Genomic DNA, 27,042 nt, shown 5'->3' with positions numbered 1-27,042 from the left:
AAAGATGACAATCCCATGCAAAACAAGAACTCATCAGTTTCAAATTGCAATGTGTCTGCTTGTTTTGCAGAGTAGAGCCCAAATCTATTTTTCACCTTGGGTCCCTTGATGCAACATACTCTCAAAATAGAATCAGAATTGCAGGCCTCTCAAAGTATATACTTGACTTTTTTTTTTTTTTCTTTTCTCTTCTAATGAGAAAGTTTAAAACCTACAAGAAGTGAGCCACGGAAGTACTAATGATTTGTTTTCCTTAAAGATTTCAATTGCCCAGTTAGAAAATCACTAACATGTCATTTTGATTTCTCCAAAATCCTTAATAAGCTCCTCATCCTTCCCTTCCTTCCACCGACTCTTTGCTGGTTGTCTGAGGACTAAAATAACTTGAGTATTTCAGAAACATTTCTGTGCAGCTGGGAATATAGGGGAGTACAATAAGAGGTTAAAAAAAGAGCAAAGAAACAAACCAACTCTTCCTTTAGCAACAGAGATGCATTTTCAGCTTATTAGAGAGCTGACTATTTGTTCAAAGAACTCCACGTTTAAGTGATGGCTTTGGATGATTTTCTTTTTTTAAAGAAAAAAAATATTGAGGGTCTTTTATCACTATCTGTTTTAATGCAGTTATTCATGAGTGCTCTTGCCAAGAGCCATACAAAAATTCTCCACATTTTTTTTCCAATCCTGCCTAAGAAGGGAAAAAAAAAAAAAGACATCAAAGTGTGAGGTTCAGAACTTGAAGAACTGAGTCAACCAGAACTCCACATTCTTTGAAGTCTCCAAGCCTCTTGCCTACTTATTAAAAAAGACAGGCTGAGGAAAAAAAAATGCTAAACAGTATGAGAAACAGATTAAAATAAACTGAAGTCTTTTCAGCCTTGTGATTCTATGACAAATATGGATTTGAAAACCGGGATAGGTCGTTCGAAACATAGTGTCAATTAGCCAAAAAGCAGAGGCCATCATCTCCTTGATTTTCCAAAACTGGTCTTGTTAATCCAAAAAGTGCATTTATATGTGAGGAAAATTAGAGAGGAAGGCCAAGAGCCAACCGCCCGGCAGTGTGCTTATAACTCAGGTCCTCCAAGGTGACTTGCTATTACTGAATGAGGGCAAGCTTTCACCACACCCGTCTGCGACAGAACTGTTACATCGGTGCAGGGAGCAGCTATGGGGAATCAGCTCTTGATGGAAAAGTCTGTGGACCTCTGAGACAAAAACTGTGTGTCCCCTTCGTCAAAGATGAGGATTGGAAGGCAGAGTGTTTCTCCCCACAGCCTACCTGTGCCACTTCTCTGGATGGACTGCAGTATGCTTCACTTCCGGCCCCTCCCTATGTCAGCAGAAAGAGGGGGAATAAGGAAATTCCCTGTTATGCCCTACAGAGCTTCCCAGAGAAGAGGCCCTATCCATGCACATGGGATGAGACAGCATAGAGCCATATAGCACAGCATTCACGACCCAACACCAGCAAGTACAAAGGCTAAAACCAGTATGAGAGTGAGGATGAATGAAAGGACCGGTTCATGCAAGAGTGTCCCGTGTCTACTTATGTTTCCAGGTAGGTCGCTTCCCCCTGCAAAATCCATCAGGCCACAGGAAACCATAGGCCTGAAAAGCCTCAAGGGAGAAGGGGGATTCCAGGAGGGGTTAGGACCTGGGTCTCAGCACTGATACTAACTCACCACTGGGAAACCCATGTGGACATACGGTATGAAGGACATTTATCAAACTGTGAACAAAGAAAGAGAGATGGGCTGAACAATGCCAACCAGGTTAAACAGAAAAGGGAAAGAGACAGATTGGCCTTATCTTTTGATTTTGTAGCCACATACAGATTCCTATGAAATGGGAATGACTCGCTTCAAAGATGGAACTGAGCTATTAGAGAATCGGAGGCAAGATGCAATGTTGAGGCATCACTAGACAGAGCCCACCTGCATTCAGGTGTGACCACACAGAAACTATCCCAGGGAAGTTAATGAGGCTAGTCCTACTAACACCTGACCATAGCTTTTCAAAGTAGGGTGAAACTTACCTTTTCGACAGCGAATGTTCTTATCACATATTCTGCCAGTAGTTCTGTTTCTATTAGGGTGACCTTAATGTCTTTATATATCTCTGTGTCATCTGGCCAGTACTTGCAGCATTTGACCTGCAGAAAACACAAAGGGAATGAAGGAGTTAGGGTGTTTTTTGGTTTTGTTTTGTTTTCTCTTTTGGAGCTCCCCAAATGATGGGTGACAGTGTGATTTAGAGGATAAAAATTGCACACAAAAACAGAAGTTAAGCTGTACACTTAAGAACGAGGTTAATTTTTAGATCACTTGTGTTTCTTTTCTCACCCCAGAAGAGAACAAAATTTGAGTTCTAAGAGTAGTAGAGCCTAGGAAAATCATCTGAAGTTAACAAGTTGTCTTTCTACTGCAAATATCCCAGTTAACTGTGACCATTCATTTCCTGTTTATCTCTATTCAGGGAAGGGCCTGGACAAATAAACGATAAAAGGTAGTTTACAACATTTAGCTCCTCTGAATTTAAAATTCCTTCTAGGTCAGAAGTTGCCTAAACATTTTGAGGAGGCATGAGCAGGAAATCCAAGCCGACAGTCAAGCTGAGAGATTCTTTTCTGAAGAAGGAAGTCACTATGTGGTTTTCCCAAGTGAAAATGACACATTCATTTTAATCTAAGTAAATTCTATATACAAAACTTGGTAAAATATGAGCAGTCTTTCCATATTACCAGAAGCCTCAAATCTAAAGATTTTTGAGGTGGAAGAAATTTGTTTAGACTTAGCCCCTTCTGGCAAACTGCTTTTTTTTGTCCTGTAGCTCTTCCAGACTTCAGTGAAAGCCTAGAGGGAGGGATGAAGAGGAGGAGGCCTGGCCGGGCCAACATGGCCGCCCCCAGGGCTCTCTCCTTAGTCTCCACTCTTCTGTGCTGAATTTCTGACAGCTCTATCCACTCCCGTTGCCACTCCTCTGTGGATGACTTCTGTACCTCTGGCCCCGTTTCTCCAAGTGCTGAATTCAATTTCTGCCTCGTTCTGTGGGCATTTCCTGTGGAGATCCTTCCAGCACCACAAAGACAATACCTCTAAAAGAGAATCCTTGGTCCCCCCCATCAACTGCCCTTGGCTGACTCCCTATGTCAATGACACCATGAGTTTTGCAGGTATCCAGGCACACAATCTGCCGATTCCTTCTCTCCGAAACCAATTGCCAAGTCTAAGATTATTTTTGAATGATGTCTCAAATATGTTTTCCAACTTTTTATTCCCTCTGTCACAATCTTAGTTCAGGCTCTGGTACTTCCTGTGTGGGCACTGTCCCCATACCAACCCAGAAGAACCCTTCCAAAGTGTAATGCCAGTAGCATTCACTTGCCCTGCTTAAGAAGCTTCTATTTCCAACTATTACCTGTGAAAATTAAATAGAAATTCAATTTGGCTCAGCATGCATTTATCTGGCCACAACTACCATTTTTTGCTCTATCTTTTACTACTGGCCTTCTTATCCACATATATTTTATATTCAAAGACAAGTGGTTCGCCCAGATCCAAACTCCTACTCATGCCATTCCTTCTGCTTGGACTGTTCTCCTCCCACTCATACCTTCCCAGCTGAAGATTTTATCCATTCTTCAAAGTACATCTCAAATGCCACGCCCCTTCAAAGTCTTTGCTCCATAGATGAGAGCGCGCGCTCTCTCTCTCTTCTTGATCCTCTGATAACGCATGCCTGTTCTGTGAGTAGGACCCCTTCTTACACTGCCTGATCCTGTTTCTTACCTGTCCGCTCACGAAGGGTGCTGTATTACTTATTTCTGCAAACCTTGCAACATCCGCCAGTGTGTCCTGTACACACTAAACAGTCAACAGATTCATATAGGATTGACCTCATGGAGAAAATCATAGGAAGCAGCGTAGGACAGACAATCCCAGATTGCGAGCATTTGCAGAAAGAAGTACAGGCTGAGATGACCTTTTCCAGAATGCCAAACACCTTGGTACACTAATGTTTCCAGTGTGGTGCATGTCTGATCATTATCTTATCCTGCTTTCTCAGGAAACTTTTTGGCAGCTGATTCAGCGCAGTTCGATGTAAGACTTCCTAGCTTTACTTGGCAAGATGTAAGCCAGACATGTTAGCAGCCGGGGACACACTGGAGCCTAAGACAAAGATAGTCCCTGTCCTCATTAAATTTTTAGTTTGCTTTGGGAGTCTTTTTTTTTTTTCCTCATGGGAACATTATCTGTGACTTTAGAAAGTATAAATATTTATAAGTATTATGGCTTATATATAATATTTCAAAAGTTTACATTATGGATAACTTTGCTGCATTTAAAATACTCCACAATAGGAAGGATAATTTCTCCAGCTCCTTTCCTAGACATAATGTGAATCTAGGCAGATCATGCATATTTGTGATGATGTCTAACTTGACAGCAACCCTAATTTCACTTACAGAATGCCTAATTACTTTCACAATGCTAATTAACAAAGATGCTTTCATGGTACATACAGGAGTCCCTTCTATATTGGGAACTTGCCTTTACCGTATAGTGATTCCAGTTATGCAAGCAGACGCTAGTGGATAGGTACAAAGGGAGTATGTATGTGCATTTCTAAAATTAAACAGTTTTCAATGGAAAGAATATACAATTCAAAAACCTATGTATTTCTCGGAAAATTACAAGAGAACAAAACACACACCCGCACCTGCATCCTGTTCAATTCTGGGTGCATCGTACCTAATAAAGATACCTTATTAGAATGCAATCAGTGTAAGACATATCCCACAGTCACTTTCCATCTTAGACTCCTCACCCTCCCCATCCCAGATTCTCAAAACATATGGGTGTGAGGGGCTTTAATGCCTTGGAGTCAGGGACACCAGAAGTCCCTGCAGTGTACTGAACGGTTAGCGTTTCTCTCTGGGATGGTTCTTCCAATTCCCTTGGGAGAGCTAGGGTTCCACAGGCTACTGTGACCCTGACGGACCCTCCGTGGCTGGCTCTGCTGGTCCCCCCAGGTCCCCTGTGCGCCCCGCTCCCCTGTCGACAGATGCAGCCGGGGTCCCCCAGGCGTTGGCGGCAGGAAGCGGTGGCGGGGTCCTGGGGGCCGACGAGGGCCTCTAACTACAGCTGAGCCCCTGCAGGACAAGTGCCACCGCCCTCCAACAGAAGCACGAGAACGGGGGGCGCTGGCCGCTTGGAGTGCTCTGAGTGGGGCTAACTCCGCGCCGGCCCAGAGCATCACAGGAGCAGAGCATTGATTAGCAGAAAGGTAGCCTTGCGGCTGCTTCCTTCCAGAACCTGTTTATGGGTAGAGCCTTCTCCCGTGTAGAGGCACCTGGCTGGGCGGGCCCAGAAGGGGCAGATGAGACATTTCGAAGCCCGCCCTCTCCAGCTCATCTCCCGGAATATCCTGAAATGGCTTGCCACATCTGTTTTTAGCCTACTAAAAACCTTTCTAAATTGGGTTCCTTTTAGTGTTTTTTTTTTTTTTTTAACTGCTTGGACTGGTGTCAAGTTATTATTTTGCTAAAAAAAAAAAGTAAGAGGAGCATATGCTTTTCTAGAGGCAGACTTTCCTTGCTTGGGGAATCTGGAGCCTGAATTACCTCCCGGCCTCTAGGGTCTGCATACAGAGATGTTAAGACCAGTGGTTTGGGGGCACCTGTTGGAGCCTTGGAACTGCAGAACCAGATGCTTCTTTCCTCTGATTGTCGGCCAGGCTTGGCTGCCTTTTGCAGCCTGGCACTACCTGCACAGCTTTAGGACAGGCTGTGCCTCCCATGCATCCCAATTACCTAAGGCAACAGTTTCCATCCCAGAAAGCAAGGCTCCGATCAGGCCCGTCTAATTACCTGGGTGCCCTGGCGGCGGCGGCACTGGGCTATGGATCGGGCCGCAGCCCCTGCGTGCCGCTGCCAGCGCATCACCGGGGAGAGCTGCGGGGGTGCATGAGGAAACCCCTGCCTTCAAGTGTGTGTGTGTGTGTGTGGGGGGGGGTGTCTTTGTTGGCTTTAAAATTCACAAACACGAAACAGTACACAAAACAGTAACTCCAGGATTTGTAGCTGCCTAAAAAAAAAAAAAAAAAATTATTCGAGGTTGGTCAATTTTAACCAGCCAGCTGATCCCAAGTACAACAAAGGCAGAAGACCCCTGGGGGCTTTATGCACCTGAGTCTGGCAGCACATTACCATTACCATCAGGGCATCGTGACATCTCTTGAGCAGGTTCTCAAACTTCAGCAGGCATCAGAATCCCCTGGAGGGCTTGTTAAAACAAGCAGGGCTGCACCCCAGTTTCTGATTCACTGTGGGGTCCCGGAATTTTCATTTCAGACAGGCTCCCAGGTGATGCTGCTGGCCTGCGTGCAGACCACAGGCTGAGTTGCAAGGATTCAGGCAACAAAAGCTGACTGCAGAGTCCAGCCCTCTCCTGAAGGTGGACTGAGCCTGGGGAAGAGCCTCAAGTTTGCTCAACCTCTGGCTCTTGGTCTGTAGGGAGGGGCTGATTTTAGTCCCTGTGTCAGAGGTTCTAAGATGAGGTGAGGGACTGCCAAATTTGTCTGCACATTAGAGTCCCTCAGGAGGGTGGTTATTAAATTCCAAAGCCCAGGCCAAGCTCTGTGCCCATCAGATCATGACTTCTGGGGCAAGGCAGAGGGATGAGTAGCTCTTCGTAGCTCCCCGGTGACTCCGGAAGTGCAGAGAAGTTTGGGAACCACTGCAGTAAGTGGTATCACGCAATGAAAAAACATTTGCTCCAGTGACGTTTCATTCAAAAAAGTATGGACATTCCTCTTTTCTTTTTATTATTAAGTGATACTTTTGTGATCTGGACTACAGGTGACCATAGGAGTTCCAGGGCAAGAAGTCCACAAAGGGCCTGGAGAGGTGAAGCGGGGGTCTCCGGAGAAGGAAGAAGGAAAAGCTTTGACGTGCGTGCATGGTTTCTGAAAGGAAAAGCAAATAGAAACTCCAGTGCCCCCTTTACTCTTCTTTCCTACAAACCATCTTCTGGGGACAGGGAGGACTTGGGAGCAGTCCATTCTTCCACTAGGGGGGGTCTGATGAACTCTCAACAGAATTTAGAAAATGGTGTCTATGATTTGCAAGGAGGAGATTCCTCTCCAATAGAGCTGGGAGGAATCCCAGAGAGAGCCAGTTTCCAAACACTCATTTTCAAGATCATTACAAGTGCCGCCCAGAAGGCTTTCTTGCTTGGGTTTCAGCACTTGGAATGGCTGTGTTCTCCCGACTGTGGCTGCACATAGTGGCTCAGAGAGGGCAAGCGATTGGCCGGAGACAAAGAGCCGCGCAGGCCATGGCCGGCCTCTGTTCTGTCTTCTTCATTCCTTCCGTTTCTTGTGTCCTAAAGTGAAGAAGCAGAAGAAAGGCAGGTGCAGGGAGGGCGAGTGACTTGATCCAGGTAATGAGCTGGATGGGGGCGAGGGAGAGGCTGCAGACCCAAGCGCTGATCTCTGGTCCAAGGCTCTCTGCGGGAAGGGAACTCAAGGCAGATTATACTTTCTTCAGTCTTGCTGGGTCTGGCTTTGAGAACCGATACCAGGTGGGAAGCTTTGCAATGATTTTGGCTACCTTGCCTTTTTAGGAGCAAGAGAGGGTGTAATGGGTGCTGGGTGCGAGCGGGAAGAACGGAAGCACACTCTGAAACCATTGCTCATTTTTAACCAGGATCACAAATTGCTGCATTTCTCCTGGTGTCTTCCGTTATCACCAACTCTAGCAGCTAGCAGGAAGGAGCCTGGGGCAGGCCGTGAAGGTCTATTTATGTGTACTGTGCATGGGTCCTAGGACCCATTTTGCTAAGAAACTCATAATTAAGAAGGCTTAAGGAATTGAATGTTAGCTCTTAAACTGGGGGCACCATAGTGTGATCTAATAAACACAACTGTAAAGGGGTAGAAAGAAAAAAGAAAAAGTCATTGTTCAGAGTTTTGATTTGTCAAGAAGTTTTCAACAGACTTCTTTTTTTTTTTTTTTTTTAACGAGAGCCATCCAAAGAAAGAGTGACCACAGTTCTATTAATAGCTGTGTGCGGGGCCAACCGAGTACAGCTTTGATAGAGATCTGGGACAGCAAGAGTTAGAACACTGCTAGAAGCACAGTTACCAAAAAGATCCCCAGCCAAGAGAAGTTGCCAGCCAAGTTTCCAAGGGAACAGATTTATTATAACCCAAAAAAATTTTTTACAGTGCTCTCACAGCAATAAAAACATTCATTCATTTAAATACCCTGAAAATACAGATTACTTAGGTCTCATTGTGATAAAGTCATATGGACAAGGATTTGCTTTTTTCCTTGCTAGCTTGTGGTGTTGCAGCCAGTGACTTACACTCTCTGAGCCTCAGTTTACTCCTAAATAACATGGGATGATAGCACTGATTTCATAGGGGGCTTGGGAAGATTATCTGACATGAAGTACCTGGCTTATAAGAGGTTTCCTAGTTCTTAGCTCCAGACCTGCTTCCTTTGGCCCTGGGGCCTCCCTTGGGCAACATCCTTGAAGACCATTTTGAAACTGGCACTAAATCCCGAACTTCTTGAGGTCTGGATAGTTTGAATTTGGGAAAAGCATTTCATAGCCGGAGTAAATCCCCCTTTCACATCTTCAAGCTTCTGTTGAACACCCACCCCCCTCCCCCCGCAAAGCTCCTGGGTTTCTATCTGGTTTTCCAACCGCACCCATTAATTAATATTACATATAATACTTGTAATAATGCACAACTGTGACACCCATATCCATAACACTTTTTTTTCATCAACTGTAAAGAAATGGATGGACTAATATGGTCCTTGTGCAATTATAAGGGTCATCTTACAGACCATCTGAGGGATCATCTGTCCTGTTACTTCTCTCTTTAGTTCATGTGGATGGAAAGAGTCCTACCCAACTAGATCAGAAAGCATCAGCTCTTCCAAGGAACACATCTATCCAGATGGCTTGTTCCCACCTTAGTCAGTAGATTTGGCTTTGACTTTTAGCCATTCCCCAAAGGTAAGTCCTCCTTCCACAGGAGGGAGATTCTCCATCAGGACAATAGGACGTGTGTGTCACGTACTCTAAAGATCATTCTGAAAGAGGAGTTTCAGAAATATTTTAAGCAATGATAACATGATATCTGTATCTACATCTATGTCTACATCTACATTTATATTTATATATCTCCCGAGGGGACATTTCTTAGAGTGAAATCTGATAGATCTCCGAGAAAAAGGATCCATATTTTCTCTCAATGGGGTAACAATTTAGATTTACACAGGAGTTTTCAGGTTTATAGTTTTAAATCTGTTGACTTTGTGCAAGTCATGAGACTGTTCTGACTAGACCATATGGAGGTTACAATTGTTCTAAGTTCTAGAATGATCTGGGATTGCACGCCATCTCATGCTAACTTTGTGGGGTCACAGTATTATCTCTATTTTATAAACACGTAATCCGAAGCTGGGAGACTCTAAGAGGCAGACTAGGAAATTGAAGGGGTCCACATTGTGCCTTCAATGTGACCAAGCCTGTGTCTAGGCTCAGGGTAGGGGTAGTGGTATCGAGGCTGCCTGCCAGTTATGCAGACAGCCCTGGAAGCCCATCATGAGCACAACCCAGTCCAGCCATTGCTGGAGTACAGAGAGGGATGAGCTATGGTCTTAATTCTTGTGAAGAGACAGGCATGTAAATAACAAATCTGAGAGCAGAATGAGAGGCAAGGTTCATAGTCGTGAGCACATTACCCAGAGCCACACTGTTTGGGTTCAAAGCTTGGACTCATTTCTCAGCTGTGTGACCTTGGGCATGTTACCTATGCTCTCTGTGGTTCCATTTTCTCATCTGCACAATAGGGATAATAATAACGTTTTGTGAAGATTAACTACATTCTTGTTCCTAAAGCTCTTAGATAGAACATGCTTGGCACAAGTAAATGTTTGCTAAAATTAGCAAAATGAAAACGGCTATTGGAAATTGTAGGAAGGAATATCACTTCTAAAGGAAGAGATTCAAAGCTGCACAAGGAAGCCCACGTCACAGATGAGATCAGAAAGATGAAGTGCAGTTTCCGTGGATGGCTGGGGCAATGAAGGCATTCTAAATGGAGAAAGTTGGCAGGGTCATCTCTAGAAAGCCTGCGTGGTCCTGAGTCCCTGTCGGGGTGGCAGGGGAGGGAGAACAGCAGTAGGAACAGGCCCTATTTCATGATCTCCAGCTGCTTCTGACACTGTCCTGGTTGAACTTTGGTGCTAGGTTTTAAAACAGCAGAAATGGTGTTGAAGAGGCGGAGGATGCAGGAAATGGATTTCTGCAAGACTAACATTTTTAAAGGGTACTAGTTCCTTTGAGAGAGCACATGCAATCCCTGGAACCACCTCAGGGCTCTCTGCAGCCCCGCCAGCTGCTCTGCTGGGATGGGCTACTAAGGGCAGAGCGCAAGCTGGATGTGGGGATGCATACATGAACTGGCTGGGTTTGGGGGATCTAGGGGCAGGTGACTGCCCAGGTTCACGTGTCAGGCATCTCTGTCACCAGCTGCGAAGTAGACAATGGCCGGTTGCCTGCAGAAGCCAGATGGGGTGATTACCATAATGGATACACCTCGGGGTTCCTAGAGGTGAGCTCAGGGACTTGGCCTTCTGCCCCTCCTAGGCTGTCAGGATACGACCTCTCTGGCTTATTTACAGACCAGAAATGTTCTTGAAAACATGACACACACACACACACACACATACACACTTTTCTAGGCAGAGGCATAAAATTTATTTTTAAGGACGACTGATAAAAAAGGTAACCTCTCTAGAAAATCACATTTAGTGATAATACAGCATGGTGTAATGGAAAGAGGCCTGGTTGGCATGCAGGAGAGCATGTTGTGAGCTAGCCATGTGACTTTGTGAAAGTCACAGAAACATTCTGGTATTCAGTTTCCTTATTTGACGATGAGGAGAGTAGGTCATATGACTTCAAATTATCTCAGGTTTGAGAATTATCCTGATTACAAGACTCTAGAATGAGGTTTTTGGGAAGCCATATAGCATAGTGGTCAAGAGTGTGGTTCTGGAATTCTCATTGTGAGCTGACAGCTGCTAGCTGCATAACCTTGGGCCAGTTTCTTAATGTTTGAAATCTTCAGTTTATTATCTGGGAGGTGTGGATAGCATAATGCTTACACCACAGAGCCACGGTGAGGGCCTAAAGACCCACCACATTGGCTGGTGTAAGAGAAAGCTCTTATCAGTAGTTGTCATTGTGCCCCCTTACCATTGCGCCGGCACCTCTGTGGTTCAGAAGTGTGGCATGCCACGTGCTCTATTGATCACAACAGCTCACGCTCTATGGTTGATGCCAGGATTATGATGACAATCAACTTTAATTTCAGAAACACAGATCTGGGCTAAATTCCTGGGAGAGAGCCTGAGAATATGCACCTGTTCCAGTGAATGTCTTTGGGAAGGTCAATGGCTCTAGGGGTTAAGGAAGCACCAAAGAGGAGTGAGCACGAGTCGCTGCCTTCCCTGGCCTGTTCCTCTGTCCTCTTCATTAGGTTATCGCAGGAATCGCTAAACAGAGCGAGAGACTTGGAAGAATTTAGGGACGTGGACAGATGACCCACCTAATACCTGACTGAGCATCATATAAATTATCCTGGGTATGCGCAGTATGTGATTCAGCCAGTTGAATGGACTGAAACTCCCACAAACTCACTCCTGATTTGGCTTGAGATGGCTAGGATGCCCTGGTCCCGGGTGCCTTGTCCATCTGCTGCCCATGCAGCCCCGCACCCCAAAGTGCCCTACAGACACTCGCCTGAGAGTTTTATAGCGCAGCCCCGGTCACACGTACATCTGCGAGGGCAGCATATGGCTGTAGTTTCTTGGCAGTGTAATTGGATGCAATATGGGATGATCTCAAGGCTGCAGTAGCCCTCCACCTTTGTTCTGCTCACACGAGCACCTGAAAATTGCTTTTCCCCCCACTTTGCACACTGCTGTTATATCCTATTCTTTTTGAAACCCACAGTAAGTGATGTCCTACCTTGAATGCGATTTTTTTTTTTTTTCCCCTTCTCTACTTTCTAGATCTGCTAACTTCATCTTCTGAGGCCTTGTTCTGCCTTGCCCTAACGGCTTGGGGTTATCTGGCTGAGTAAATATGTGAGGCAGGTGACCACCTAGATAATTGCAGATCAAGTTTGTGGGAACGGAGTGAGACAAGAGAGGGTCCAAGGCCAGGCCAAGAAAGCAGTGATTCTTCAGGAAGCCCAGACACAGATGAACGTGAGGATTTTCCAGGGCCAGTCAGTTGTGGCAACACAGTGAGTGACAGGGCTCGATGGTGGTGACCAGGAAAGCCGGCCCCCCACAGTCATCTCCATGGGGTCGGCTGGAGAATGCTAAAGAGCTGAACCCAGTTACCCAGGGAGCCAGGAGCACGTGTGCTGAGAGACTCTTGGTATTCAGACCTGCAAATTTGCTTTGATCTGGCAATGTCCTGCACTATGGCAGGATCAGAGATGGCTGATAGGAAAGCGTCAGAGGACTCCTAGCAGGTGAAGAATTGACTCCAAAGCCTAATTTATAACTCATCGTCCATTAGGTAAAAAAATCACTTCGCCCTTTTATTTTTAAGGGACATAATGGATTAGGCTGAACTGCTGAGAATTAATACAAAAGGGTTAATTAAGTAGGCTAAATGTAGATTTATTTCTGTCATAACCCAAAGAGCTGCAGCGAACCCCATTCACACCCATAATGACCTCATTGTACACAAATGTGTGACTTTGCATTTCAGCGTGTTCTCCCAACATGGAAGACAGCAAGGGAAGGACGCCAGTCCACAGAGAGTTCCCTTGCAGCAAGTAAGTTATTTTGCACTAGCTTACATATACCCTCTTTTGCTTCTTCCAAAAACAGTTACTGACTAATTTCCAATACTTTCTATGTGTCCAGACTTTCGGGATTCACAGAGGACATAAGCTACTCTTTGCTCACAGGGGCCTGTTGTCTGGCAGGGAAGGGCAAAATGGTATCCAAGGGTGTTTTGTTCCTCCTGGTATACAATTGTGTGTCATGCCTCTACTACTGGATTGTAAATGTCTTAAAGGCAGGGATCCGCCCTTCTGTCTTTCTGGCCCTCCCCTACAGCAGGTGGAGAGGTCACCTGATACCCGCACATTAAGGAGTTGCACCAGAAGAGCCACAGGAGAGACGAACAAAGACTCTGAGGGGTTAAGGTTTCTGATGCGGACAACAGCAGGGAAATAGGAGGTGTGTGAGGCAGATATGAGACTGACTCTGTCTTCCCCACGGGAAATTCATTAATTCACCGTGACAATTCACACAGAATCCAGAAGACAGACACAACAGTCTGCACTTAGAACGAATAGCAGTTGGCTGTTCCCAACAAGGCAGAGCGCATTTCTGAAACTGAGGGAAGGATGTGTGAGCAAGGGAGTGTGTGTGTGTGTGTGTGTGTGTGTGTGTGTGTGTGTGTGTGTATGTGTGAGTGTATGTGATGAATATATCTGGGAAGAACCTTTTATCAGGTTCAGGGACTGGGAACGTTGCAAAAGAGTAGTCTAGTCTAGTTACCCATGTGAGCAAATGTGAAGGAGGGGAATAGCTTGCCTTTTAAAAAATACAGGTACGTGTACACACACACACACGCACCCACTCACTCTCACACAAACACAAATATTTATTTATAGGAACACTACCAGAATAAATTTTCCAGAAATTAGGGGGAGCATTATGGGTATCAAATTTTACATAAGAAACCTCATTACTTTAAGCCTTAAAATGCAGTACTTCGTAATTTAAAGTACATAATAAGCCTTCAGTAAGATTGGAGAATAAAGTTATGTGGTTTTCTCCTCGCTTCATTCTGAGAGTATTTGTTTTCCTTTAGACTCACGTTCTTCAAAATCATCCCCCAATTTAGTAGTCCATGAAGTGTTTCTTAGTGGAACGAGTTTGTTTTACAATTGTACCTGTTTTTCCACGTCCTTTATACCACAGTTTACCTTTCAATTAAGGAGATTTGCTATTCACATTGGACTGATGGACATTAGGTAACAATGCTGATTCTGTAATGGACTTGGGGGGGAGTTAGATACCTATTTCTATGCACCAGGAGATAGTCTTCCAGATGCAAAAGTCACACTTGCAGCTACACAGAACACGATGGGGTGTGCATAGATTATCTTTATTAAATGCTTGCAAGAGTTCTCTAAAGCAGTCACATTCTCCCCCAAACCCTTTTCCTGCTGCACGCAAGGGACAGAGGTGGTACCACTGATCAGAAATGTAAGATTGCTTGATTGTGTCCCTTGATAAACCGGTGGATTGCGATAGGCAATTTTGAGAACTTTTAAAAAGAATACCTTCTCTCAAAATAATAATTTACTGTAGTCCGATTACAGCATTTTGAAAAGAAAGTTTATAAATTATAGACTGAGCATCTTTTACGGCCTGCATAAATTAAATATAGATAGAACACCAACAGAACTGGTCCCACTGGTAGCGAATCACACACCGCAACACTCCACTCTAGATCTACAAAATTCATGTGCAACAGTGCAGAAGATAGGAGTGGACAGCTCTCTCCTGAGGAAGCGACACTCATGTCTTTTCCCTGAATCATTCCCTTTTGAAAATCCAGACTCCATACTTTCCTTCTGCTGCTGGTGTTCAGAGCAGACACAGTGAGCGCCAGGGAGGTCCCAAGGCCACGGGCATTAAAAGAGAGCTCAGCTGCAGATGCATCTGTTATTCAAGCAGATCTTGGAGACAGAATGTAAGCGATAAACACACAAATACTCCTCCTGTAAACATGGAATTTTAGATCTCATTGGGCACCCATGTCCCTTCATTTCCAGGATGCGTAAACTAAGGCTGGGCGGTGAGAACCGGTTAGTTTAGTCCCTGAGAAATGCCCACGATGCCCTCGTGTTCACCTCTGTCATGAGATGAGGTCAGTTCTGTGACGACGCTGGCTACTGGCTGTCCCAGGATTCCCGCACAGCCTGGCCCTTCTTGCCGCCAACCGCGTCTTGCTCATTCCCTTCCCTATTCTTACCTTCTTCCTAAGACAGGAGCGTGCCAGCTCCCAGCCCAGGCCAACACCCTTCCCCTGTGTTCTTGGGCCTCCCTCAAATCGCTATTTCCCCAGTCTCCTCAAGTCTTTCAGCCCATGGCCTTGCTTGGATCATCACCAGGAAAACGAATGTTATCAGGAGAGGGTGCAATTCCAGGGTTGTTGTTTATATTTTGGATCCATTTATTTAAATGCATCCTCATCTGTCTCTGTTCTCCCGGCTCAGAGAACAAGATGTCATCCTTCATAAGGCTGAACTGAAGACCAGCACTCTGCATCCCGGCCCTCCTGCCCCCTTGGGGAAAAAACTCCCTCGGCTGTCTACTCGTTGATGTTCAATTTCTCTTTCTCCTGATTCTTTCAACACATAAAATTTTCAAAGGTCTTCCACCTTTAAAATATCCTTTAATTGTTAATGCCCCTCTGTCGGCTGCCATGTTTCTCTCTCTTCCCTCCTCAGCTAAGCTTCTGTTAAGTTTAAACTCAGTCAGTATGTCCTCATTTTCTACTCTGGCCTTGACCCTGCAGACTGCCTCCAGCCCACCCTGTCTATGGTGAGTATGTGTTGTTTGGTCACTCAACCTCGCTAATGTATTCTTGACTTCCTTTCGGGGAACTCCTTCTCCCTTATGGGGTGGCTTGTCATTTCGGGGCCCTGGACAGCAAGGGATGACCATATGAACCAACTTGGAGGCGTCAGATGCTCTGTCCCCATTACGGGAACCCCAGGCACAGTGAAAATGGCCCGGGAGTTGTCGGCACGTGTCCTCTCCGTACCAGCACCTTGACCAGACTGGCTGTGACGTCCCTCTGCTCACTGGCCCTCTGGACTTGGTGCCTTCTTTCCTGTCTGTTTGCAAGCCTTCTTCTCACCAACATGCTGAGCTCCTAACATTCTTCCAGTAGATTTCCCTTTGGTTTAAATTAGCCTGAGTTGATTTCTGTTGCATACCATCAAAGGACCCTGATGGGTCATCCCTCCGAAACTACTCAGGCAGAAGGTCACCAAAGACCTTTTCCTTGTTACATCCAGTGGCTAGTTTTCTGCCTTTAGATTACATCCTCTGTTTCTGCAGCATCTCCTCTGTGTCCCTTTCTCCCTGTCACTCTCACTCAGTCCTTCAGAGCACATCCAGCTCTCTGCGCTAAAGCATTCATTCACTCCATGTTCATTTTGAACGCATTTCTGCAGTTTCCCTTAGGGGATGCGTGGTTCCCTCTGCCTAGAGCACCCTTCTCTCCCTTCTTTCCTGATGAAATCCTAGTTGCTCCTCCACACTCAGCCCCATGCACTTCCTCTGGGAAGCATATATTGACAAACCCCTCCAACCTCAGCTCTCAGGCCGATGAGGGGCCTCTCGTAGGAACTACCAGAGCATTCTGAAACCTCTGTCATACACAGAGGTCTGTGTCCCCATTCCTGTGGACACGCTTAATTTATCTTTGTAGCTCCAGCCTCCTGTGTCTATACACACTGTTGGGTGTATACCCCTGGCTCGTTTCCTGAAGGAATCCCCTCTCACCTGTATGTGACTTTCCTGTCCCCTCGCCCCTTTCAAAACTTGTACCTTCAATCTTTGCTTCCCATTGCATCTTCTTTTCAGACTCCCAACTATGCTCATGTCTACCCTACCACCACCGCCACCACCCGCACACTCAGTCCCACACATGCGTGCCCCCCCCTCCGGTGTGAGCACATCCTGAGCTTTGCTTACCTCTAGGTGCTGCTCCATCTCTTTCCTTTGATTTACTTCTCCAAGAACAAGCTACTCTACTGTCCTTACCACACACAGAGCCACTGTTCCATTGCCACTGCATTCATGGTTATCACACCACCTAAACCTGGTGTGTACCAAAGATGGGGCGGGGGGCGCCCTGTGGAACTGTGGAGAGAACACGGGCTTTGGAACAAAACATTCTAGACCCTCCAGCTCTGGGCCCTTGGCCAAATTATTTCTCACTGAGCTATAGTTTGCTAACTCTGAAAACAGAAATCTTTGTGTGTATCTCAGAGGGTGACCATGATAACTAAAATAAGGCTTGTTCAGTCATTTAGTAGAATGCTTGGCACAGAATAGGTGCTCAGTACATTTTGTTGTTTACCTCTCTTTCCCCTGAGGTACCTGGCCTCTCTGCAGCTTTTGTCAACACTGCTTACCTTCTCCTTCCCACCGAAACTGTAGCATCTCTTACTCGGGATTCTGGGGTCTCTTAGTGCTTGCCTTATTTCTCTTGTACATCATATTCGGTCTCCATTCGGGGCTCTTCTTTCCCTGTCTGCCCCTAAATAGAGATATTCTCTGGTGCTCTGTCTTCACTTCTGCTCTTCTTTCTCTCTCTGTTTTTTCCCATAAATGCCATGCCTCTGTTACAGTGGTTATCACTTTGCATTTTAACTTTTTTGTTTGCCTGTCTTTCTATCACTTAGGTCATGTCATATCTTTTCATCTTGATATCCCCAGTCTTGCCCAAAGGCTAGCACATAGTAGACGCTCAGTAAACCAAGGGAGAATCACACATTTCATAGTTAGTCTATATGTCTTTCTGGAAAGCCCCACATTGTTCATTCAGTGTCCCAAACTCAGCATGTCCAAAATGAATCATGTTGATTTCTTCTAAAGCTGGTTTTTCTTTTTTTGGAGGGGAGGGGTAGAGCGAAGGGTTACTCTTCTTGATCAATATTCTTCACATCAATCCAAGTCATAATGGTAGAAAGCTTCAGTTCTTTTCCCTTATCAGCATCCCCAGGTAACACCCAAATCGTATGTCTCCCATAAATTCCCAATGCCACTGCCACAACTCAAGTCCACGTCATCTCTCACTGAGAGTCTTGCTCCAACCCGACTTATCTCCATGCCTTCTGTCTCCTTTCTAACCCTTTCTGCAGTGGCTGCTAGAGCTGTCTTTCAACAACACTAATTAGAACACATGATTCACCAGCTTGATGCCTTCCATTAGAACAAAAACGCCACCACTCCCTGCGTCTACCTTTGCCTCCTCCTAGGGAGGCCACAGCTAGCCTTCCAGCCTCAGTTAGCTGCCCTTCCCCATCAGCCCTCACAGCTGCATCAGACCACTTGCTCTTTCCCATTTTGCCATTTGCTCCCTTTCTCTGTGTTTTTCCTACAGTGGTTACGGCCCCGTTTCTCCCAACAGACCCAGCTCCTCGCTGTGTTCTCCGTGATGTCTCTTATGTTTCCTCAGGCAGAATTAGCCCTGCACTGGTGCTGTCATTCTTGTGACTCACATGTATTATAGCTCATTGCTTAAATGGTTTCCTATTACCATTTTTATGTTCCTTGAGGACAAGTGCATCACAAACATCTTTGTATTTCTTAGTGCCATGGATACAGTAAGTGTATCATTACATGTTGGAGACGTCGTGCTGGAAAGAGAGCAGAAAGCCTACTTTTGGGTTAATTTGTGAATAAGACAAAGTGGGCTCTTTTGTTAGTTTTCTAACATTTTAAAGAGGGGGACTGAGAAAACCTTTGGGCAGCGAAAACCTCAAAGGCTCAGTGGGGCAGCTAGGGAGTCGTCCTTCCTGGAGGAGCAGGCTGGCATGGCGGGGTCAACAGAGGGTCCCTCTCCTGCTGCTCAGAGCTCAGTACCCGTTAGTGCCTTGCTTCCTGGGTGGTACGCTGGGGGCAGGTGCTGTGAGGTGTGGCAGTGTCTGGGTGGGAGTCATCACAGGCTACAGTACCGACGTCGCTCCCTTTTCCCTGGTTTTGCGTTCAAGTTAGGGAGGGAGGTAAGGCTTGAATCGGCTACATTAATATGATCATTGAGATGGTTGCTGGTAGAGCGAAATGGTGAGGAATGTTTGTTGAACGAGTATAAGTTAATCAAAGGCTAATACTATAATTACCCAGGTCACAAAATATCACTCTTAAATATCCAGTTCATTAAAAAAGACCTATGAAAGGCAATCATGAGAGTTCAAGACAGAAAAACTTTAGTAATAGCCATAAAAAGATGTCTCTTCCCTTTTAGGTACGAGTTTGATGTCTTAGAAGAACTTGAGAGATTTTGTACAAATATCGTTGGTGTTATGTACTGTTTGGCATTACCTAGGTTATTCCTACTATCAAGCACTATTTCCACATTTTATAAAGGGGCAATCTTGCCTTCCTCTTGCTTCTTCCATTGATCCTGGATCCGGTGGCTTTCGGAGAGAAGCAGATGTTCTTTGTTGTACCGGACAGGGGCACTTGGAAACTTAATATACCTTCCTTGCATGTGAATTGGAGAGTTAATTCTGACATTTAGTGTTCATCTTAAGCTTCTTTCTTTGGTTACTCTTTTAGTAACAAATGTTGTGAAAGAAATCCCAAGCCAACCTCTATGGGTTGATAATAATCTTTAACGCATCCATTTTGGTGGTTCCATGCATCCTCTACATTGATAGAGGTTAACATCTCTGGCCTTGGCTTCTCTTAGCTCCAAAACACTTTATCACCTGTTATCAGAACTCCTCACAGCAACTCAAAAATAATTTTCCTATATGACTATGAAACCTCATTTGGATTTTTAATAAACAGTCACATTCTAATGAGGTCTTCATAAAACTGACTAAATATGTTTAGAAATCATTAGCTTAAATTACCAGTGCAAAAATCTCCTTTGGGAGTCAGGCAGATTTGGTTATAAGATTTTTGGCAGATGGATTAGTGTAACAACACAACAGAGTTTCTGCATCTCCACACAAACGGTGTAAATGGGAATGCCTGGGAAACAGGCGACTGGATAAAAAGCTCAGTGTCCCTCAGGTGGGTTCATTAAAGAGGGAAAACAATCACAACACATTCCGGAGCAATTTAAGTGCCAGGTGTGCAGCCCCCGGCAGGTGCCGGGAAAACTGACAAGGGTCCCTTCCCAGAACATACGGGCTGAAAGGCGATGCACGGTGGTGACAAGGAAGTCTTAGATAATGACAGGTCCTGGCAGCTGTACCGGGGACCCCGCTGGAGGGAAGTGCAGCCTCTGTGTCTTTGGCACCAGGTGCTGCCGACAGGGAGGGCTTCCCAGGGGCTCCAGCACCAGCAATTACAGCCGCCTAATGCAGAGCGCTTCGGGGCAAAAATCAGGGGAAAGCAGGTTCCCAGCTCTGACTTAATGAATCAGCAGCAAGCCTGTGTAAACAAACAGGCATCCGCCTAGCTCATGCCTAATTCATGAAGGACACACCATGTGCAGTAAACATGGTAAGTAGGTAGTTGCTGCCCTTAAAAACCATGTCATTTTAATTTCTTCGGCAGTTTGTTGTTGCTGTTTTTAAGCATGGAAAATGGGGAAGTAACCTCTAAACAAATGTGCGGGATTAACAATGGGAAGTGGCTTGGGAAAAGGGTAGTGCATTTTCCCGGAGGGAATGTGACCTCTTGTCAAAACCCCCAAATCACGCCAGGCATTTCAAGGACAGATGCCGTTAAATTCATTACTAATTGAAGGCGGACCCATCCATGGAGCTGACGGGTAACGAGGTGAGCATTCTTCACAGCTGACCACATCCCCACAAACCTGGTATGGATTCGGAAGGATTTTTTTTTTTTTTTTAATAAGCTTACCAGACCTAAAATTATTGAGTTTCTTTAAGCCTATGGGCTTTCATTTATGGGTAAACCTGAAACCTAGTCACCCTCTCCCCTGCATACTTTTAAAAGCTGGGATTTCCACGGTTACTTGTCCGAAGGAATAGTTTCCATCCCAAGAACCAACAGTGACTATCCTATACGGGGTGGGTCCAGGTGCCTGATGGAAGGAACAGACCACCACTGCACGACCTTTAGTTTTTCTTTTTCCAAAGCCAGGTAACTCAAAATGCAAATGCAAATATGTGCAATTTGAGGTGGTGAATAACTTTTAAGGAGTACGGTCACGGTGAATATAAGGCACCGTGCCAGCAGTTTCCAGTTCTCTCTCTCCTTATCGTCCACAAGCAGTCAACAGGTATTTGTGAAACGAACGCAGGGTTCAGAATCCACCAAACATACATTTCAGGGAAAGAAACCCATGTACACGAAAACAGACCTTCTTTAGCTTAGCTCTTCCATGTTAACCTAGCATAGGCTAATTGCTCTCTGACACTGAATTGGAATGAAATCTCCTTCATTCATTTCACTGGGCAGTTACTGAGTGCCAGAAGGCAGAGACCAAAAATTCTGATGGCGTGGAACATTTATTTTTCAGGAGTCATTACTGCTTTCACAGCAAAAGAATGGGATGAAAAAGATAACTATAGACATCACTGTAGGTCTTAGGTTTGTTGGTGGAAAGGTAAGTGTGACACTAATAATTTACGAAGTCCTCAGAATGGGCTGGGAACTTCTCTAACCACCTGACGCGTAGAAATTCACTTAATGTTTACAAGAACCCTATGAAGCAGGTGCCATGACATCCCCACCGCCCAGGTGAAAGGTGGGTGGCAGAAAGGTTGGGTGGCCCCTTCTAGGCCAGGTATCCAGGGAGCACCTGCTACCCCAGTCTCTAAGCCAGCTCCCCTGCTCTGTGTTCCAGCAGAGGGAACTGAAAGACAAGAAACAGTTTTTGTACTTTCGGGACATAAAATATTGCTTTGTAAGTTTTTGTACTTCACGTATTGGTCTCCTGGTATCTATCCCATTGTCTTATCACATTATATCTTTTATCGTACAGAAAGTTTTCCATTTTAATATGGTCAGATGTCCCATTTCTTTCCTTAGAACGTTGAACTTTTGGTATCTTTGAAACATTCTTTAAAAAAAAAAGGTCATAAATATTTTCCTTCATATTTTCTTCTAAAAGTTTTATTTTATTTTTATTTTTTTAAAAGATTTTATTTATTTTTTGACACAGAGAGACAGTGAGAGAGGGAACACAAGCAGGGGGAATGGGGGAGAGGGAGAAGCAGGCTTCCCGCGGAGCAGGGAGCCCGATGCAGGGCTCGATCCCAGGACCCTGGGATCACAACCCGAGCCAAAGGCAGATGTTAACAACTGAGCCACCAGGCGCCCCTCTTCTAAAAGTTTTAAAGCTTAATTTATAGTTAACTTAAGTTTTAAAGCTTAATTTAAAGCTTTATTTTGGTCTTTATTTGGTATTCATTTTTGGATGTTTTATGATTTTTTCTTTTTTGTCCACATCCATAACCAAATGTCCCAACTCATCTCATTGTGAAGCTCATGCTTTCTCCACATATGGCCATAGTCAACATCTGGGCTAGTTTGACCTGTCGGTCTATTTCTCTCTTCCCAATTTATGGGACTTATAATTTTCTATTTTCCTATGTCCTTGTCTGGTTTTGATGTCAAGGTTATACTAGTCTCCTAAAATAAAGTAGGGGAGCGGTCTTGCTTTATCTCTTCTCTTCAAATAATTTTTATAAGATCCAGATTCTCCATTCCTTGAAATACTTAGTAGAACACACGTGTAAATACATTTGGGACTGGTGCTTTTCCATGGGTCAGTTTTTAGCCATAATTCACTTTTTAATTAATGTCTATTCAGAATTTGTTTCCTTTTGAGTAAGTGTTGGAAAATCATATTTGTTAAGACACTTACCTAATTGACGTCAATTTCAAATTTATTGTTAGTTACCATCTTATCTATTATGATAAAAGAATCTTTATCCTATTCCAAATATCAGGAGCTTTTGGCTTTCTATTTTTTACTTCAGATTGCCAGATGTCTGTCTAGTTCATGAATCTCCTCACAAAGCCTTTTTGATTCTGTTGATTTTTTACTATTGTTTCTTTGCTTTTCACTTAATAATTATCTGCTCTTCTATTTATTATTTCCTCTTTTCTTTAGTTGTACTCTGTTCTTCACATATCTTCTTGAATTAGATACTTAATCTCTCTCCTAACAACATTTAAAACATATACATCCTTTTAGGTACTATTTTATTTGCACCCTATAAGTTTACTCTCTGATACTTCTTTATTCAGGTTCGAACTATGTTCTGATTTATATCAGGGCATTTTACTTTGACCCATGAGTTGGTGGAAGTGCTTTCTCACCTAGATCCTCAGTGAAGACTGATCTGCCTCTTTTTTACTTCCCGGTTCTGGTGTCCGGCTGGCTTTCCCCCTTCTGCCTCCCTCCACCTTCCCCTGGACAGTCCTTTCTCTGAGTGTCTACCTTTTGTGGCAGCCTCAGTTCAAATTCCTAGTCCTGCACAGGCCTAAGACATTATCTTCTGTTCTCAGTGGGCTGTACAACCCAAGATCCATGATTGCAAAGGTTGAGGCCCGCTCCCCACTCCCTCCAAGACTCACCCTCCCCCACCCGCCCAGCTTCCAGAGAATAGTGCCTGTGTCCACTCTCCGTCTGGTCCTCATTCTTCTGGTTTCTAGTAGTTTCCTTTTTTGAGAGCTAAGCTAAACATTTTTAACATATATATTTACATTTACACGTGATTTATACGTATATTACATACAAACATGAAAACACATTTATATTTTATCTAGAATTTCTAGATGTTCGTAGGAGGAGGGTTTTCAGATTATTTAGTTTGCTATTTTTGCTAGAAATCGAAGTATCTCCTACTTCTTAATGTCTCTCTTCTTGAGTTGTATCTCCTGATACTTCTGAAAATCCTTTTTTGGAAAGAGCTTTATTGAAGTATAATTGATATACAATTACAACATACAGTGCTAACTTGATGAGTTTCGACTATGTGTACATCCTGATGGTATCACTATAATCAAGGTAATAGACATATCCAATGCCTCCCCAGGTTTCCTGTGTCCCTTTGCTGTTTCATTTTTTGTAAGAACACTCAACATGAGATGTACCCTCCTAACAAAGTAGGTGCACAAAACCATACTGTTAACTTTGTAAGCACTATTTCCCCCAGCAGAACTCCAGAACTTACTCATCTAGTGTAACTGAAACTTTGTACCCACTGAACATCAACTCCACATTTCTCTCTCCTCCCAGCCCTTGGCAACCACCATGGTATCCTCTGCTTCTATGAATGTGACTATTTTGGAAAATTCATATAAGTAGAATCATGTATTTTGTGACTGGCTTATTTCACTTAACATGATGTCCTCCAGGTTCATCCACGTTGTTGTAAATGGCAGGATTTCCCCATTTTTTAAGGCTGACCAAGAATCTTAAGAAACAACCCCTGGATGGCGTCTGCCCCCATATTTCACTTCTAGGCTTAATCTCCAGGCTGCCCTTGCTGCCGAGGGTCAATCTCAGAAGGTCAACCTTCTCTAAGAAGTAAAGGGTTCTTGAGTGGAGCAGAGCTGTAGACCCTACTATAAAACAAAGCAACTGCACTCTGTGTATATTCTCATTTTTAAATTCCACTTTGGACATAATCCCACCACTACCGAGGTCATAACTACGGAAGCATTTCCTGGTTAAACAAAAATAGCTCTCATTACCAGTTCCTCCAGATAAAGCAGTACAAGACTTTGGGCGCAGATGATGATCTCTGTTTTACAGGTTAAGAAACAGAGGACCAGGAAAGGAAAAAGTAAGCAAGAGGAGATGCAGGAATGCCCTGCTAATGACTGCACCCAGTGCTGTACACTGTTTTTAGAGTCAATTTTCCCGAGTTAGAATGCAGTCATGTCTAATGCAGCGCCTATTGAGTTTTGACACCCAACAACAAGTGTTCGTGTTTAGAGGTGTTATTGTGTGCTCAATATAGCCAGATAACAACTGCTTTTAAATCTTGAGTGCCTTTCCTGTCTGTTGCTATCGCAACAAATGAAAGCAATTCAGTCTATGTTTACTGATGATTTATAAGCAAGTGAAGCAAGCGATAGGAGGCAGTGCAGTAGTTCATGATTTCTGGAGTATACATGATACTTCAAAAGCCTATTCTTGCCTTACTTCATGTTACCAGCTGAGCAAGGAACACGTGGCAGTGTAGGTGGAGAGCCGACTTACCCTTCCCACTTCCACGAGGTTGGTGACCATTATGATGCTTGCGGTGTTTTCGTGCCACACCATCCTCCAGAAGTCATAGATGGTCTCTTGCATTGGTCCTGCAGCAAAATGGAACATAGGCTTTTTTTTTGTTAAGTTTGCGACTGGAAGATTTCTGGGGCTTGCAAGTAAAATGATTAATATCCACAGGCAGTCCCCTCACTCTTACAGATGGACTTGGCTCTCCTTTCTAGTGTTGATGCAAATGGGACTCTTTCTCAAACAGCACCCATAGAAATACTGAATTTTTCATTCATGGTTGAATTTTCTCAGGTCATCAAACGTATCTGCATTTGAGCTCTTTCTACCCCTCTTAAACTACTGCTGTGAAAGAAAGTTATTTCTCCATCATTTAGCTATTTTATCTCCATAATACTCAAGAGTGAAATTTTTAAAAAGTGGGTAACATTATTCTTCCTGCTAACAACTGGCAGATATCCCAGGGAAATGGCAGATAGAATGAAATGAGCCTCTATAGGAAAAATGGCCTTTTCTTGTTTCTAATATTTTTCTTATTCTGTGCTGTCAGAGTAAACCTCTTTTTTTTTTTTTTTCACCTGACTTCCAAAAGTGAGAGAGAAGTTAGACTTTTAAGCAGTTGTACTTCCTGTCACTGACCATGATCAGCATCTTGGGCTCAGCTCTTGAGATCTGAGTATTCAAAAGCTCTTTCTTATGGACTGGGAAGAAAAAGGGGAGACAGGCATTATAAAACGTCATTTCTATAGATACTAGCAGGTATAGGAAGTTGGAATATAAAATTTCTTTGAATCCAGATTTGTAAAAACCCTAATCTCTACCCTATGCTCATGCATATTTGAGGGTGTGAGCGTCACAGTATAAATCTTTGTAAGACAAGCAGAAATGCAAGGAAATGAGAGGAGTATAACTTCGAAGGCATGAGAGTCCCGTGATACGTGTGGAATCATACAAATATTCAGGCACATGCTGGGACCAGGACCCAATCGTACCATAGGATCTTGACATTGCAGATTACTGGATTGGAAGCTCAAATATTTGGATTTGAGATTTGCCTCTGCCTTTTAACTGGCTGTGTGATTTTGGACAAGTTAGCCACCGTGAGCTTCAGTGTCATCATCGTTCTTTATCTACATACTGATTTCAGTAACACTTCTCAGGGTTATTTTGAGGATCCATGGAGTTAACGCATACTCAGGCATTTTATAAATAGCAGAGCATTAGAACAAAGGCAAGGTGTGTTTAAAGATATTTATGAATGGTCCTTCCTTGGCTAAGGTTTGGACACTGAGCAATGGTGGCACACCTGGAAGCCCCCTTCAATCACCTTCCATTCATCTTGACCAATTATCAGCTGGTTCTTGTGTAATTTTTCTTCTCCTGCTTTGCCATCAAAACCTCCTTCCCATCTGTCCACAACACAAGCTTCTGTCATTCCTCCTCGCTGCTCTGACTACACACTCACCCTTCCTGTGAAAACTGACTCCACCTTCTGATGTCTCTGAGGCTCGTCCCTTTATAGGACCACGCACACCGCCTCTCACAAAGCTGCGCCTGCCATTTCAGCCCATGTCCCTTGGCATGTGTGTGCCATTCTCTTGATGTATGGGCTGAAGATTTCAATGACTTCAATCTAAGGTTACAGAGGGGACAAGTAAACATTGGATCTTCTCTATTACTACCTTTCTAGCTTGTGGAAAAGAATATTCACAGCTTGTCACTTATTCACAAGAAAGAAAAATACCCCGAGTCTATCTTTGTGTAAACAGATAGTCTTCCCAGCATACCCTCCAAACAAAGGGGTAGTCCAGACACTTTCTGCTTCCTTCACTAGACACACAGGCCTGTGCCACCTACTCTGAAAGTTCCAGAAACAGTTCTGATGACAGTGGTTATAGTGGATGAATCAGATACTCCAGCATCATGGAAGGCATGTGCCTACAGAAGAAAAACTACCTCTCTCTTCAGTGCCCGATAGGAGTCACCCCAGAGATATTCCAGGCTCGGGGCAAGTTCC

At 44.3% G+C, this 27,042-nt stretch overlaps 1 protein-coding gene across 1 annotated transcript in view; it reads right to left on the bottom strand.

The window, feature by feature from the left end:
• Positions 1–27,042, bottom strand: part of PTPRM (protein tyrosine phosphatase receptor type M) — an 824,025-nt gene that overhangs the window by 27,121 nt on the left and 769,862 nt on the right. Inside the window, exons 21-22 of the mRNA XM_028123955.2 lie at positions 25,008–25,105; positions 2,039–2,155 (exon numbers count right to left, since the gene is read on the bottom strand). Coding sequence (XP_027979756.1) covers positions 2,039–2,155; positions 25,008–25,105 — 215 coding nt within the window. The remainder of the gene's footprint in view (positions 1–2,038; positions 2,156–25,007; positions 25,106–27,042) is intronic.

Source organism: Eumetopias jubatus, unplaced genomic scaffold (assembly GCF_037043125.1).
Source record: "Eumetopias jubatus isolate StellerSeaLion01/CBP00866 unplaced genomic scaffold, mEumJub1_p1.0 scaffold_16, whole genome shotgun sequence".
NCBI lineage: Eukaryota > Metazoa > Chordata > Mammalia > Carnivora > Otariidae > Eumetopias > Eumetopias jubatus.
The sequence above is the reverse complement of the archived record's forward strand: the minus strand, read 5'-3'. Positions and strand labels throughout refer to the sequence as shown.